A 15545-nucleotide genomic window follows, 5' to 3' on the forward strand; every position below is an offset into this window, starting at 1 on the left:
CAGCCTGATTTCCTCCAAAGCTTAGATAAGAAGCAGGTGTGACTGAGTACTTACAGAAGAAACCCATCATCAGGCCTCCACAATCCATTGTTTACTAACTGGGAAATGGTACCCGTTTCCCAGGAAGGAGGATTACACTGTCCAGCAGCCCACATATTCTGGGAGCCAGGGACCTAAGCCCTTCACCAGAGAGCAGGAAAGAAATGGAATCCCATCATGTTCTGGATTTCAGTGCCAGCACTTCTACTTGCATTAACTTTATTACACAAATAAGACATTTACAAAGCACGACATGAAAGGTATGTAACAAAACAGACATTGGTTTTACAAAAAAAGTGCTTACAATTTTTTTTCCGTGTGTGTGTTTTCCCCTTTTTTTTGTATTTAAATAAATAGTCTTGATGGCCTGTACGTTCCCAGGCTGCTCTTAACAGGGTAGTGGAGACATGTTTGAACTGTCACATGCTACGGCCACATAATCCACGCAAGGAATAGACCCTGAGGAGAGGCTCAAGGCGGAGTGTGTTGGGTGACCCTGGGCAGGGCTTGGTTGGCCACTTACCACATGGTTGCCACTGGGGCCTTGATGATCAGGAGCAAAAATCAAAGGAAAGATTTGAGCTCCCCAAGGCCAGGGATTGGGCCCTGGTTGCTCCTGTTAATGTCAGCACCTAGCACAGGGCTGGGCACAAGTTACCACTGGCTGAGTGCTGAGCTGAGCTGTACTCACCACGTTCTGAGTGGTGCCTGCTCTTTGCCCTCAGTCAGCTGTCACTGTCTTTGGAAGGGAGAGGAAGCAGGTTCCCTTCTTAGGCTGCACCTGTGCCTACCCCGCCTGTAGATCCCAGAGCCAGAATGACCTATAGGCTTTCATTTTAAGTGCCAGCGTCAAGCATTTGAACTCTGAAACCTTATCCAGACTCAGTGAAATAGAGCTGCCATTGATTAGCAATGTCTGCCATGGGTAAAAACAGAGACAATGGCTGCATATGTACCATGAACTTGCTTTCCCTGTCTTAGAGTCTCCTTCCAAAAGCAACATAACAAGTTAACCACAGCAGGAAGGCGGACTTGGGCTAAAACATGCTGATTAGCAACCTCTAGTGGAAAATGCATCAGGACACCAGGTAGTTCTAGAATTACAGGATAAGCTTGGGACAAATGGGCATCCCCTGAAAACATAAATCATGATCGTGTGTAGCCTGAGCCCTTTTGTTTGGGGTGGAAGAGTTGTAGCAGGATGGATGTTACGCAGCTGTGTCTGGCCTCTGTTCTCAGGTGTGGGTGGGGCTGGCTCCAGGAAGTATTGATGGGGAAGCTCAGAGGCGCCAGTTGGAATCCTGAGCTTGGCACACTCACCTAGGCAATGGGCACCCTCTCTCTACTTAGAGATGGATCCAGGGTTAACATTCTGACTGCCATTTCACTGGGCTCTGTTCCCTCTCCCCTATAAGGGATCCCCCTTCCATCGAGAAGACCTGGCCCAAGCACCACTATGAGAGGTCAACAAGTGGCCAACAGGGGTCCCCAACTCTAACCTGTCCAAACATTCAGAAGAGTCATGGCACAGATCGAATACCATCGCTGCTATGTTTCCTACATATACGCTGGATAATTAGGTGGGGGTAGGGTCTCTCCCTGACCCCAAAGTTTTCTCTTTCCTCTCCTTAAAATGGCTAGTGCCTCTTCTGGTCCAATATGTCACCGCCCTCTCCTTGATTTCCAAACCAATGGGGGTCTTTCTTCTCCCCATTCCCTGTCTATCCCCTCTGCCTCCTAGTCTGGGCAGGCCTCCATCTCTGCCCTATTAGGCCTCTCAGGGTTGGTCACTGTCTCTTCTCTTTCTGAATTAACTTGACATAACCAGACAGATGGAAATGATAAAATTAGAACATAGCTTTCCTTTGGGGACATCCCACAAACACTGTAGAGTTTTCCAGACAAAAGGAACAGAGTGGATAACATTGGGGGTTGTCAGCTATTCAGAATTCAGAGATGGTTCCAAGGAAGTAGTAAATAAAGGCCAATGTGGGGGAAAAAACCTGTAAATGAGAAGGCCGTTGACGTCGCACAATTCAATTCCGCCTTTTGCTATTGTAACCAGCTGAAGTTGAAGAGGACTCCTGTTTAAATGGGAAAAACAGGCTGTTTCCACCCTGATTCCAGATTTCAGGGAGTTCTGCCTTCCAAGAGGAGGACTCTGTGGTGCTCCTGGTGGGTTCTGGTTCTCAGCAGGAGAGGGAAAGGCCAGGCCTCGGGAACCGACCTGGTGGTGGGCAGGATGGCGGACGGGGGTGGATGCGGAGGTGGGTGGATTCCTGGCCGCAGCTTGGACACTGGATCTCAGCGGCTGAGGGGCAGCTGTGGGGCGCCCACGGGCAGATGCGGAAGTGCCGGCAGCGTTAGTACTGAAAAAGGATGACCTGCAAGAGGAGGGCATGGGAGGTGGCTGAGCTGGGGGCCTGCCCCGCCCTGCTGCCCCCCAGAGAACCTCAAAGGCACAGAGAAGAAGGGTGGGCTCAGGGCCCAGATCTGAGTTTAAATCCTGGCTCTGTCAACCGACTTGCTGTGGGACCTTGGGCAACTCACTTCACCTCTCTGAGCCTGTTTCCTCATCTTTAAAACAAGGATGACAAAATCTCTCTCTGAGAATCAGACAGATTCAATGAGATACAACAGCAGCAGCAAAAGCCTTCCGGTCATTTCACCCTGCACCTTCCATGCCTGATTTCATGGAAGCCACACCACAGCCCCGTGAGAGAGTTCCCACATTCTATTTTACAAGGAGGGCACTCAGGCTCAAAGAGGTGGAAGCGAGTGAGCTCATGGGCACACAGCCAGGAGGAGGACCTGGCTCTGGAGGCCAGGCCTGGCTCACAGCAAGCTCTCCCTACCAAAGCACATTGCCTCGACCTTTCCAAGGTCACCGTGACCGTAGTGGCTGACTGCTTATTACCCACAGGGCCACGGGCTAAGCACTTCACATGCGCTTAATCTTCACATGCACGAAGCCTAGCAGTGCGTGGTTCAGACACACTGGGTGCCCGATACACAGTGGGAGATCAGGACTGTCTGTCCCTTTCCCCCTCCCACTCCCACCTCTAGCACTTTGTTGACATCTCACTGCTGCTGACACAGCCAGTTCCCTGAAGTTCAGGTCAAGGATCACTGGCTGGCTGGTCAATGGCAATGTGTCATTTCACAGTAAAGTGTGAGGGACATCTGGTGGGCATGACCACATAGCTGTTCCCTTTTCTGATGAGGAATGTTACTTGCCCAGAATTGGTTATCACAAGGAGGTGATGGAGGAAAGCAATGATGATGATCTCCATAATAGTGATCATGATCATAACCAACACCTGGGGGCATTTTCTGTGCACCAGGCTCCGTGCTGGGCTCCTTACACACATTATGCATTTATTCTCTGCAGCAACCCTACGGAGTGGGAACTATTATTATCCCCAGTTTGCAGATGTAGAAACTGCAGCTCAGAGAAACTAATTGCATTCCCAGATCTCACAGGAATGAGGTGGCAGAGCTGGGATTCTGAGCTGGCCTAACTCCAGAGTGGCCAGGGTGGGCACTCCTTCCCCAACCTGGCCACTGCTCCACTTTGGCCTCCAGAATGCCTGGCTTTTAGCCCTTATTAGGAAAGCCTCTCTCAAGAGTAGCGACCCTGGTAGGACCCTTCACCTCCATGGGCCTCAGTCTCCTCCACTGATCAATGACAGCTTAGCCCTGATTTCTAAGAACTTTCCAAGTGTTGGATTTGTGGGATCAGGGGACACAACCAGGAAGAAATGTGGCTCTGGAACCTCACAGGCGTCTGTGGCCAAATGACGATGCGGTGGAGGCAGGGGATGCTCCCCTGAGTGCTCAGAGCGCTGTTCTCCTGGCCAGGCCAGTGCTCATCTAGATGAGTGGTTCAGGGGCCAGCCCCGTGGGGACACTGAGTCTCCTCACAGCTAGGCAGGCTCAGGCCTGGAAGGACTTGGAAGAAAGCCCAGACAATCCTGTGCTGGCCACACACATCCCACACCCTGCCGCCCACCAAGCCCCAGGAATCTGAGAGTTGTGGACAAGAAAAGTCCCTAGGAGCTGGCGGAAAGGCCTGACAGTGAGACGACAGAAGGTCATGAAAGAGGGAGAGACACTTTAATGCAGACTTTCTGGATGCAAAGCTGGGGACACAGCCCGGCAAGGGAAAACTCTGGCTCAGCAGCCAAATCCAGAAGCCAGAAACTGGCTATAGCCAAATCTGACAGCCCCCAGCGTGGCTCATCCCCCAGGCTGAATGAGACAGAACCACAAGCTTAGCTGAGCAACCAGGAGGCAAAGGCTCCTCTCCAAGCACTGAGCCCAGCCCTCTGTACCTCCAGGGCCCACTCCCTGCCCTCCATATAATGTCCAAGACCCTCTTTCCATGATCCTTTGTTCTGTGGCCCCTGTCGGCTCTCCCCACTTCCCTGGACCTCAGCCACACTGAACACCCCCCAGGGTCCCCTCCGGCCCAAGCTCCTCCATGCCTCTGGGCCTTTGCACATGCGGTTCTCTTGATGTGGAAAGGCCTTCTTCTTGTCCCCTGTCTCTCCCCTAGAGCTCACTGCCCCCTCTTCTGGGTCCTCTAAGGTCAAGTTTCTCGCCTACTCCAGCTGTCCATTCCCCTGCAATGTAGCTGCCCACATCCTGTGCTAAGCCACAAGCTCCCTGAGGGCAGGGATCATGTCAGCTCACTTCTGCAGTCCCAGAGCCAGGTCTAATAGGATGAATCCCCTCCCACAGGAAGGGACAGCTCTGAGGTAGGTGGCTCTAGGATCCAGGCCAGTTCTGCCCATACTCACATTGTGATTCTGGATGAGCACTGCTCTGTCTGAGCCTCCGTTTCTGCAAGTATGAAATGGAGGTCATCACAATCACCCTCCCAGGGAGACGATGAAGGATGAGGTCGGAGAGAGGGCTGTGCACACAATAAAGTGCTGCACAAAAGGAATTGATTACTGAACGACGCAGACTTCAGAGTCCGACAGACTCGCTGCATCCCTGGACAAGTCATGTCACCTCTCGGAATCTGTTTATCTCTTTACAATGAGAAGGCCATCTCTATGTCCACAAAGTGGCTGGGAGGTGTGAACCAGATACCATGTGAGAAGTAGCTGCCTTGAACAGAAGGAGCTCAACAAACAGCAGCTCTTCCCTATGATAGTGACAGTCTCAGCGGCGATGATGTTTCTGGGGCATGCTCACTCACTACAGATTCTGTAGGATTTTACGTTAGGCACTACCATTTACTTACAAATGTGTCTGTCCAGGGCTGTCTGTACCTCCACACCATACACGTTCTCCTGTGGTGCCCGGCACAGAGAGCTAGGTACATACTAGGTGTACTGAGCTCAATCAGGAGGCCGAGCCAGAGGTACCGTCCTAAAGGAGCTGTCCCCACCCCGGCTGCCCATTAGAATCACACAGGCTGAGTATTACACACGCAGATCCCTATATCTGACCCCAACAGGCTCTGAGAGCGAGGCTTAGGAATCTCTTATCTTTACAAGCTGCCCAGGTGATTCCGAGCTCACTAACACCGGGATCTGCTGAACTGGAGGGCTCCTGACTCCAGCCCTAACACTCTGACCCTCTCCCTCCGAGCGACCGCCACACCCACTGACCTCCAGGGATCCCTGCCTCCTACTGGGTGTCCTCCAACCCAGCAGTCTCTGAAGACTGCTACAGTGATATTTCTGCAACAGGCCCTCCAGGACCCAAACTGCCACAGCATAAAATACAGACTCTTCCACCTGGCAGCCTCAAGGCTCTCGCTTTCCTCCTCTCATCCTCCTAGACGTGCCTGCCAACAATGCTGAATGGCTCAGGGTTCCCTGAGAGCTCTGGTGTCTCATGCCTTCCCTGATGCCTCAGCTTTCAGGCCTGGCCTTAGAGGTTGCCTCCTCTGGGAAGTCTTCCCTGCCTCTCTCCTTTGCCCCCTTCCCCCGCCCCAGCTCCCATGGCTTCCCCTGTCACACTGTATTGTAACTGTTGGGATCTGCCTCCCCTTCCAGACTCTGGCCTCCTCAAGGGCAGGGACCACACTTTACTCCTTTCCACTCCTGGCAACAGACTCAGGGATGCTGGGCACAGACAAGACATAGGAAATGTCTCCAAATAAACAAGTCAGTGAATTAAAAAATGCAAAGTTTGGCCAGGCACGGTGGCTCACACCTGTAATCCCAGCACTTTGGGAGGCTGAGGCGGGTGGATCACCTGAGGTCAGCAGTTCAAGACCAGCCTGGCCTACGTGGTGAAACCCCGTCTCTACTAAAAATACAAAACAATTAGCTGGGCATGGTGGCAGGCGCCTGTAATCCCAACTACTTCGGGAGGCTGAGGCAGGAGAATCGCTTGAACCCAGGAGGCGGAGGTTGCAGTGAGCTGAGATTGCGCCATTGCACTCCAGCCTGGGCGATAAGAGTGAAACTCTGTCTAAAAAAAAAAAAAAAAAAAAAAAAAGCAAGGTTTTCATCCAGTCTCTGACTTTGAGCTATCTGGGCCTCAATGTTCCCATTGCTAAAATGAAGGGTTGTCTGAGAGCACTGGCTTTCGAGGCTAACTGTGAGGTGTCTTGGAGCTGGTAGGGAGGTGAGGCTCCTCCTCTCCCCATGGTTTCAGAGCAGCTCCATCCACCTTCATCTGCACTGTGGACAAGTTTAAACAAAGGGTTGCATTGCTTCAGAAACAATACCTTGAAGCCCTGGAATGGGGACAGCTAAGCACCCTTTTAGAAGTGCAGTCCTAAAGCCTGAGACAACCAGAAATCCTGGCTCTACAGAGGAGGCCCTGCCAGTTGACCAAGGTCACTGGCTGGCCAGCTATCCCTGAATCCCATCAGCTCAGGATATTCACTCCCAACAGACAAGAATGAAAAGGAGAAACCAGTGAGATGATGGGAAGTGGGGGTGATGAGTGATATAAGCCCTCCCTGGAACTCAAAGCTTGAGTAAAGGAAATTTACAAATCTGAGACAGAGAAGGGCAAACTGCCAGCGGGGAGCTGCAAGCAGGCCTTCGGAGTGGCCATGCACACAGAAACGCCAGCAGCTGCCGCTCCAGTGACTGCTGTGGGGGTGCGGTGGGGGTCTCAGCAGGCCGGGCAGACAGGGTCTGCCACAGTGCAGCATGGTACCAAATCATTAACAGGGGATGCTGCCAGAAACCCATCCCCAGCAAGGTGGCTCTGACCCACCAGACCCAACCTGGCTCCATTTACCTTCTCACCCCGGTTGGAGAGCGGCCCATCCATATCGGCTTTGAGGTGGACGGGGGGTGCGGTGTAAGGCAGCCGGCAGTGCACCTGCCCGCACTGTACCTGACCTGTGGACGAGAGGATGCCTTGGAGCTCATCCCCCAGGCTGCACACAGGATCCCACCTGCCCCGTGCTCTCTACAAACTGGAGCCCTGAAACCAGTTTCATCTCTGCCACTTACCTCCTGGGTAGCCCTGGGCAAGATTTCAGTAGGGTTGGTTGTGATGATCTTTTTTTTTTTTTTGAGACGGAGTCTCACCTTGTCGCCCAGGCTGGAGTGCAGTGGCGCGATCTTGGCTCACTGCAAGCTCCGCCTCCCAGGTTCAGGCCATTCTCCCCGCCTCAGCCTCCCAAGTAGCTGGGACTACAGGCGCCCACCACCACGCCCAGCTAATTTTTTGTATTTTAGTAGAGACGGGGTTTCACCGTGTTAGCCAGGATGGTCTTGATCTGACCTCATGGGGTTTCACCGTGTTAGCCAGGATGGTCTTGATCTCCTGACCTCATGATCCACCCGCCTCGGCCTCCCAAAATGCTGGGATTACAGGCATGAGCCACCATGCCCGGTCAATTGTGATGCTCTTTATAGTCTATAAAGAGCTATGTGAGAGTGAGGTATAACCATCTAGCTCACTGATAAACACTCCTAAATAAATATGTGTTTTCATATTCATGCGCATGCAAGCAAGGCTGTACGCTGCCTATTCAGGCCCTGCAAGCAAGGCTGTGCCCCATCTATTCAGACCCTCCCTCAGTAAGTTCATATCTCTTAGGTATCACCATGACTTTACCCATGCCTCTTAGAGGACTCTGTACTCGTATGTCACCTCTCTCTTTATAACTGCAACCAACACCAACACCTATCCCCTACCCTCCCTGTCTTCCTCCCAGCTTTATTTTATTTCCTTAGCACTTATCATCTGACTTAACTGCATTTTTTTTGAGACAGGGTCTCACTCTGTCACCCAGGCTACAAGGCAGCGGCATCATCATCTCTGCTTAGTACAACCTCTGCCTCCTGGGTTCAAGTGATTCTCCCACCTTAGCCTCCTGAGTAGCTGGGACTACAGGCATGTGCCATCATGCCCAGCTAATTTTTGTATTTTTTGGTATAGAGGGGGTTTCACCATATTGGCCAGGCTGGTCTTGAACTCCTGACCTCAAGTGATCTGCCCGCCTCGGCCTCCCAAAGTGCTGGGATTACAGGCGTGAGCCACCATGCCCAGCCTGACTTACTGCATATTTTTATTATTTATTTGATATTATCTGTCTTTGCCAACTAGAATGCAAGCTCCACGAGGGCAGGAATTTTTTGTATGTTTTCTAGATTCTAGATCTTTGTGGATTTCCAGCACCTAGAGTGAGGCATGGCATTTACTAGGTACTCTTAAGTATGTGCTGAATGAATTTCTATACCATATTCCAACATCTAAAACTGTTGGGGAAAGTCCACCTTTGTGTCGGATCCAAATTTCTCATGCTTCAGCCTGTTTATCACTACAGCGGAGAAGTCCATTGCTGGTCTCTTCTTTAGGCTTCATTCTCTTTGGTCATAGGGAAAGGGCATTGTAGAGACACTTACAACTGATATATAAACCGGGACAATTCACTGTGCCCTTCTGAGCCACAGTTCTCCCATTTGTAGAATAAAGGAGTTATATTAAATTGGGAGTTCTTCACCTGGGGTGTTCAAGGAGTCCATATACAACTTCAGATTACTTGGAAAATGTATGTACATCTGCATTTTTCTGGGGTCTGGTTCCAAAGCTTTTATCAGAATCCAAGCTCAAAGTCTCCAGGAAACTCAGTGTTCTGTGACTTTAGTTAACTGCAGAGCAAACTCTACAGAAAAACTCATTTTTCTGGGGTCTGGTTCTAACATTTTCATTAGCTTCCCAGCTTAAGGCTTCAGAAAATTCACAACTCCATGACTGTAGTTTACCATAGAGCAAACTGCTGTGGTGACTCTCAGTCAGTCATGCAGCAAGAGGTGCAGGTGCACACACCCCCAACCTCTTCTTCCCCAAGCTGAGTTCCACCACAAGGGGAAGAGGAGAGGGCACCTCAGCCTCTTCTCTAAGCAGCAAAGACAGATCTAAGTTTGGTCAACAGAGTGTATGGACAGAGTCCCGGCAGGGACTCTGGAGGTCATGGCCCCAAGTCTCCAAAGGAATCATCTAGATTTCTTATTGACTCTACACCAAGTATTAGCAGGTAGCTCAGACCCCTGGTACTTATAGAGCCCCTGATCCTTGGCAACTTTAACAGGCTCTGTGCAGCCTGAATATAGTCATTGTTTAGAAAAGAAAGGGGGAAAATGTTGCTCCTACTGAGCAGATAGTTCAGAAATGGAACTATATAAAGAGACATGGTTTCCAACTGGCAGCCTGGTACGAAGACAGGGCTCTACACTCCTAGTTCTGCCAACCAAGACCACTCCCACCATCACAAGAGCAGCCAATACTTATGCGGCACTTGCTGAATGTTGAAGATTTTCAGTTACCTCATTTGATGCTCAGAACACTGCTTTGAGATACTCTTGTCCTCATTTTTACAGATGAGGGAATGAGTATTCAAGAAAGCTAAGAAACTCACCCACTGTCACACAGCTAGTAAATGGCAGGGCTGGGATGTGAAGCCTGGCAATCTGACACCAAAGCCCACACTCGATCATTAAGGTATACCGGCTCCCACTAACTTACAGTGGGCCCTTGGTTTCCTCATCTATTCAAGGAGATGGTGGCCTCTGATGTTTAGAGACGCAGTCAGTAGAGTATATGGCATATGGTCAGTAAGCAGCAGTTCTCTGTCTGATTTCCTTTCTCTTTCCCTCTTACATGGAGCCAGAGAAGGGAGGATTTGTGTGTGTGTGCATCACAGTCATTTATATTTTTTTGGTCATGCCCAGCTTAGAGGAAACAATTGATGGGAACAACTTCAAAGGGAAAGACAATCTGTGATAGGCACCTGCTCAGCAGCAGATGCACTGAACACTCATCCTCCAGAAATCCCCGGGGCTCCTACCTCACTCCTCCAGGTTCCGGCTCACAAGTCACTTCACCATGACCCGCTTGCCCCTGCATCTCCGCCACAATGCTCCCTGCCACGGACATGCTTGCTCCCTCCCTGTTACTTTATCATCTCCACCATCTCCCATGCTGGAGCGCAAGCCCCAGGAGCACAAGCCCCAGGAGCACAGCAGCTTTGGTCTACTGTGTTCACTGTCGTATCCCAGTGCAAAGAACACAGAAGGCACTCAAGATATAGCTACTGAATGCATGAATGGTGTCTCACAACCCTGTGAGGCAGGCATTATTGACATCACAGGTTACAGATGAGGAAACCAGGGCTCAAGGAGGTTAGGTGACTTGCCTAAGGCCTCACAGCCCCGGACACTCCCACCACACTGGCCTTCTGCTCCCCAGAACACACCCATGCCACGATGCTTTCCGGACCAGGGCCTGCGTGCATTCCGTTCCCCCACTCCAGGTACCTCACTAAATCCTATCCATCCTTTGAGTCTCTGCTTGCTGAAAGGCAGCCCAGCCCCTTCCCTTCCACCCCGCAGTATCTCCAGTCACTCCTACCCAGCACCTTTCCTACAGGAATCATCCCACTTAAAACGACACGCTAATCTGCCTAGTTATTTTTCCATGCCCACCAGAACGCAGGCTCCACAGAGTAGGTACCTTGTTCATCCTGTTCTCACCCCAGTCTCCGGGCACTGGCACAGAGTGGGTGCTTTGAAAACATTTTTTGAATGGCTGAATCGCTTGCCTCTATGAAGGACCCCGCTCCACTGAGGCAGAGCCGAAGATTTGACCCTTCTATCCCCAACTCCTAAATCCAAATGACTTCGGGTCCCGCTTCTTCACCCACGAGGCTCCCTAAGGCCCCCCACCCCACGCCTCGGCCTCAGCCGCCCACGTGCGCGCCTCCGCGCCCCCTCCCCGCAGGCCCAGCGGCTCCCGGCGCTGCGGTTACTTACTCTCAATGTAGCCGTGCAGGGTGACCATGCGCGCCCGCTCGGGGCTGCTGAACGGGGTGTAGTGGATGTCGTCGGACAGGGCGGAGGGAAGGCGGGACGGGGGCGCCCCCGAGGGCGGCACTGGGTGTTGCGGCGTGTGCTTTTTATGACGCGCCCGGCAGTTTTGAAACCACACCTGGAACGACAGCCTCGGCAGCCTCAGCCCCGCGGAAAAGAGTCGGACGCGCCGCCGGGAGACCCCAGGCGGGACTGCCTCGTCGCCTCCTGGAGAAGGATGGCCACGTGCACGCACGACCCTCCGCGCCGAGCCCAGCTACGAGCGCCGGGGCGTGCCCGCGGTCCCCAGGCCCCGCCCACCCCCGTCCCACCTGGATGACTCTCCGGCTGAGGCCCGTCATGTCCGCCAGCTTCTGCAGCGTCTGAGCGTCGGGGTTGTTGTCCTGCGCGAACTGCGCCTGCATAACCTGCGGGGCGGGGAGGGCGGTGAGGCGCCCGCACGCAGAGACTCCGAGACCCCGGCCCAATCAGCGGCGCCAGCCCACAGGCCACGCCCCAGGCAGCTGCGGCCCCGCCCCGCCACTCGGGTCCGGGCCGAGGGGCGGAGCCAAGAGACATTGTCGGCCCCGCCCGCTTTCGGCCCGGCCCCCGCCCCCGCCGCTCACTGCTTGCAGCGGTACCTGCAGCTGTTCTGCGGTGAAGGACGTCCGCGCGCGCTTGGCCGGCTTGGGTTGACTGTCCTGTTCCGAGGGCACTGCCCCCTCCAACGTGAGGCCGTTCCCTGGGGGCGATAGAAGCAGCTGACCACGCGTCCCCATCTCTTCTAGTGGCAGCCTGGAAAGGACGGGGGTGGGGGGAGCTTGTCCCTGGAAGGGTCAGGAGCGGGAGTTGGCTGGGAGCAGGGATCCCAGAGTCCTAGTCCCTGAGCTCAGTCTTTGGGGAAGGGGTTTCTGAGCGTCCGCTCAGTACTGGACACTTCTTACACGACTGGACCACGTCTTACAGCCCTAAGGAGAGGTGGCGTTACCTCATTATACATGGGAGGAAACTGAGGCTCAGAGAGAAGGAAAGCCCCTGCCCTGGCCCTTTCAACTAGAATCTGAAAGCTAGCTGACCCTAATGCCCCAAACTGGGCTCCCTGCTGGCGAAACTGGGGGACACCAAAGGCTAGAGGAGATAGGAAGCAAGCAAGTAACGGAACTATGCTCCTAATTTTATAAAAATGAGCGGAAGGAAAAAAGGTTGTAAGAATATACATCAAGGTGTTGGCAGTGGTTTACTTCCCAGGAATGTGATTATGGAAACTTCTTACTTTCAGTATTCCTGTAACTTTTGAGGTTTTTAAAAACAATCATATGTTGCCTTACTTCCCTAAGGTTTAATTTTGTTAACCGGAGTATATGTTAGATATTCTCTTTCCACTCATATTACTTTTACAATCATACTAAAACACTGACCATATTCCCATTTTATTTCTAATACTTCATTGTTCTGAATATCCTCAAAATCTCAGAAAATTTCCATAAGCACAAAGAAGAAAATAAAAATCACTAGTAATTCCAGCACTCAGAAATAACCATTGTTCACAATTTATTGTAACTTTTTAATTAGGAAAAAATTATCTTGAAGGAAAAAAACAAACACTGTAACATACATGGAAAAAATCTGAAAAGATACACATTAAAATATGAAGCAAGGCAGCATTTGGAGCAATCGTTATTTTCTTCTTTTTGCTTACCATCTTTTCTAATTTTTCTACAATGAACGTGTGTGTATGTGTGTGTGTGTTATGTTTAAAAAGTGAAACAGTAGCCAATACTGAGGGCTGATCAGTAAGAGAGATCGGAGGCCTCAGCTTTCAAGTTCCTCAGCATGTTAAGTCTGTGGACAGGTGTGGCTGTGAGAGCTAGGATGTAATTGGCAGGCTGTAACTACAGGTGGTCCTGGTTGGACCATGTGTGGAAGGAGCCTGTGGTCACTGATGGACCACAGTGTGGGAAAACTCTGACTCCTGGGTTTCCATGCCAGCTCTACTGCTGACTTGCTGACCACTGCAGATAATTTCATTACCCACCACTGCAGATAAGCAGGCAGCAAGTGAAACCCAAGTTCACTAGATGCCCCCTTAGACCCACTTAGTCCTGATCCTGGCAGGAGAAAATGATGGCCCCGGTATGGCCATGGCCAGGAACACTCTGGCGGTCCCTGACTAGTCCCCAGGCTGGGACCTAGAAGTTGAGGCAGGGTGGTTCATACTCTTCCCCAGAAGAACTGGGGATTGGGCAAACACTCTGTGGTATTAATGTCCCCTAGGAAAGCAGGCAGGGCAAGGATTGGTGTGTTGGTTTTTTAGATGGGAAACTCAAACAGAGGCAGCTACATCCCAGAAGGCTCCTTGGCTTTATGAGATCTGATTAAGGTGCCCTAGAGCTTAGGGCCAAGGTGGTATGGTATGGTATGGAATGGTATGGTATGGTATGGAATGGTATGGTATGGTATGGTATGGTAGTTAAGAGGCTGGGCTTTGGAGCTAGGCAAATCTACTGGTATACTGGTATGTAACTTTTGGCAAATCCTGTTTCTTTTTCTGTAAAATGGGGCCATGCCACCTACTTCCTAGGGCTGTTGTAACGATTACATAAGATAATCCCTGTTACAGAGAAGTTAGCAGCTTTCACAGACCCTAACAGGCAAATTAGAGAAAGAGTCCCTGCCTCTTCCCACAGCCAAGCACTGTCCTTTCCCAGCTCCATCCCGTCTGTGACTCAGTCCCCAGGATCCCTGGAAGACCTGGATCTTGTTCCTGGGCAATCTGGGGAATCACAGTGTCAGAGCCAGAAGAGATTTAGGGATCATTCTAGTCCAGTATCTGTCTTGCACAGATGTGGGGACTAAGGCCCAGAGAGAAAAGGAAACTTCATATGTCAACACAGTATGTGAGAGCCTGGTCTCCAGACTCAGAAACCTGGTCCTTTCCCCTTATAGTTAGAGACCCTGGTCCAGGATGAAAACCCCTCCTCAAACCTCTGGCCTGGAGCTGCTAGGATAGGAATTGGGAGAATGGGAGCCAAGTCATCTCTCCAGGACTGGCCCAAGCCTCGTCCCGGGCAACTGGAGGGGATGAGCCCCCAGGCCAATGAGATCTCTCCAAAGGTGGAGTAGGCTGCCCGATTATGAGAACCATCTCTAGGGTTCACTGAATGCCTCCTGGCTTTACAACACATCAGCTAGCTCATCTATCTTTGGGAAGGTGTTCTGTCGTTAACGCCATTTTACTGATAAGGAAACATAGTTGCAAAGGAGGGCAGTGACCTCTGACTCCTAAGCAAAAGATCGACCCGGAAGTGCAAGATCTGTGCGCCGCCCCACCCCTACGCTGCCTGAGGGACGATACCAGGAGGGCCCAATCGGTAGAGGAGTGTGGGTGGTTCCTGGGGTGCTGGGGTGGGATGGGATGGGAAAGGGTTGGGGGCAGAGGAGCCAGGCGGAGCAGGTTGGGTACCGTTCTCGGCGGCCCTCTTGAGGTTCTCAATCATGGTGTCGTAGTGGATGCGGCAAAGCACCTTCTCCTCGACCAGGCCGAACTCCTCACCAGTGGACAGCTGGCGCTTGCACGAGAAGCAGGCGAAGCAGGCCAGGTGGTAGGCGTTGCCGCGAGCTCTCCGCACCCAGTCGCTGGCGTAGATCTGTCGGCCGCACCGGGCGCACTTGGTCCCGAATCGACTGCAGATCGAGAGGACAGGCACGGGGTGTCGAGACTCAGACGGGCCAACCTTCCTCCTTCCACAACCCAATGGCCCGCCAGCCCCCAGGCTCCTAGCCTCTAAGTCTTCAACTCAGGCATTAGCCTTAGCTTGGACGCACCAACTCTCTACACCTAGTCCCAGCTAGGAGATGAACTGGTGGGTGATTTTTATTTTCTTCTTGGTGTTTTTCTGAATTTTCCAAATTTTCTACGATGGTCACTTACATTTGCATATTAATTTGTTTGTTAAAAATACATCACAAGTTAGAAAAAATACAATAATAGTAATAATAGGGAAGTTGTTGAGCACTTACCACTTGCCCAGCAAGATTCTAATTGTTTTAGGTTGATTATCCCAATTAATCCTCATTTTGCAGGTAAGGAAAATGGGGACCCAGAGAGGTAAAGTAACTTGCAGGAGGTCACACGGCTGGCAATGATAGGAACCCTAGCCATCCTGACTCCAGAGATGAATATAAGCTATAGCGCCAGCTGTACAGAAGTGCAGTTTCTTAGATGAA

The 15545-nt window shown here is 51.7% G+C and overlaps 1 protein-coding gene across 8 annotated transcripts; it reads right to left on the minus strand.

Annotated features, from left to right (window-relative positions):
• Window positions 1–219: 219 nt before the first annotated feature.
• Window positions 220–14899, minus strand: LHX6 (LIM homeobox 6). Of its 8 annotated transcripts, none has more exons than XM_063714035.1 (7): window positions 14782–14899; window positions 11960–12060; window positions 11651–11746; window positions 11283–11457; window positions 7258–7361; window positions 2267–2423; window positions 220–2123 (listed from the first exon to the last, which is right to left on the minus strand). In XM_063714035.1, the coding sequence occupies exons 1-6, from the start codon at window positions 14813–14815 to the stop codon at window positions 2403–2405; spliced, it is 531 nt and encodes a 176-aa protein (XP_063570105.1). In that variant the 5' UTR covers window positions 14816–14899; the 3' UTR covers window positions 220–2123; window positions 2267–2402. The 8 variants fall into 8 exon arrangements, with proteins under 8 accessions (XP_063570105.1, XP_063570102.1, XP_063570104.1 ...); XM_063714032.1 differs by lacking the exon at window positions 14782–14899 and adding an exon at window positions 4842–4884 and having other exon boundaries at window positions 11960–12975; XM_063714034.1 differs by lacking the exon at window positions 14782–14899 and having other exon boundaries at window positions 11960–12975.
• Window positions 14900–15545: the final 646 nt, after the last annotated feature.

This window comes from Pongo abelii, chromosome 13 (assembly GCF_028885655.2).
Source record: "Pongo abelii isolate AG06213 chromosome 13, NHGRI_mPonAbe1-v2.0_pri, whole genome shotgun sequence".
Classification (NCBI taxonomy): domain Eukaryota; kingdom Metazoa; phylum Chordata; class Mammalia; order Primates; family Hominidae; genus Pongo; species Pongo abelii.

What these genes read in the sequence shown, in the direction of transcription:
- LHX6 (XM_063714032.1), bottom strand. Translation starts at nt 12,097, where the DNA reads ATGGGGACGCGTGGTCAGCTGCTTCTATCGCCCCCAGGGAACGGCCTC. An exon ending in CCTGCACGGCTACATTGAGA is followed by an intron (nt 7,362 to 11,282) that starts GTAAGTAACCGC and finishes TCTCGTCCACAG; the next exon opens with GTCAGGTACAGTGCGGGCAG. An exon ending in TCTCCAACCGGGGTGAGAAG is followed by an intron (nt 4,885 to 7,257) that starts GTAAATGGAGCC and finishes TCATACTTGCAG; the next exon opens with AAACGGAGGCTCAGACAGAG.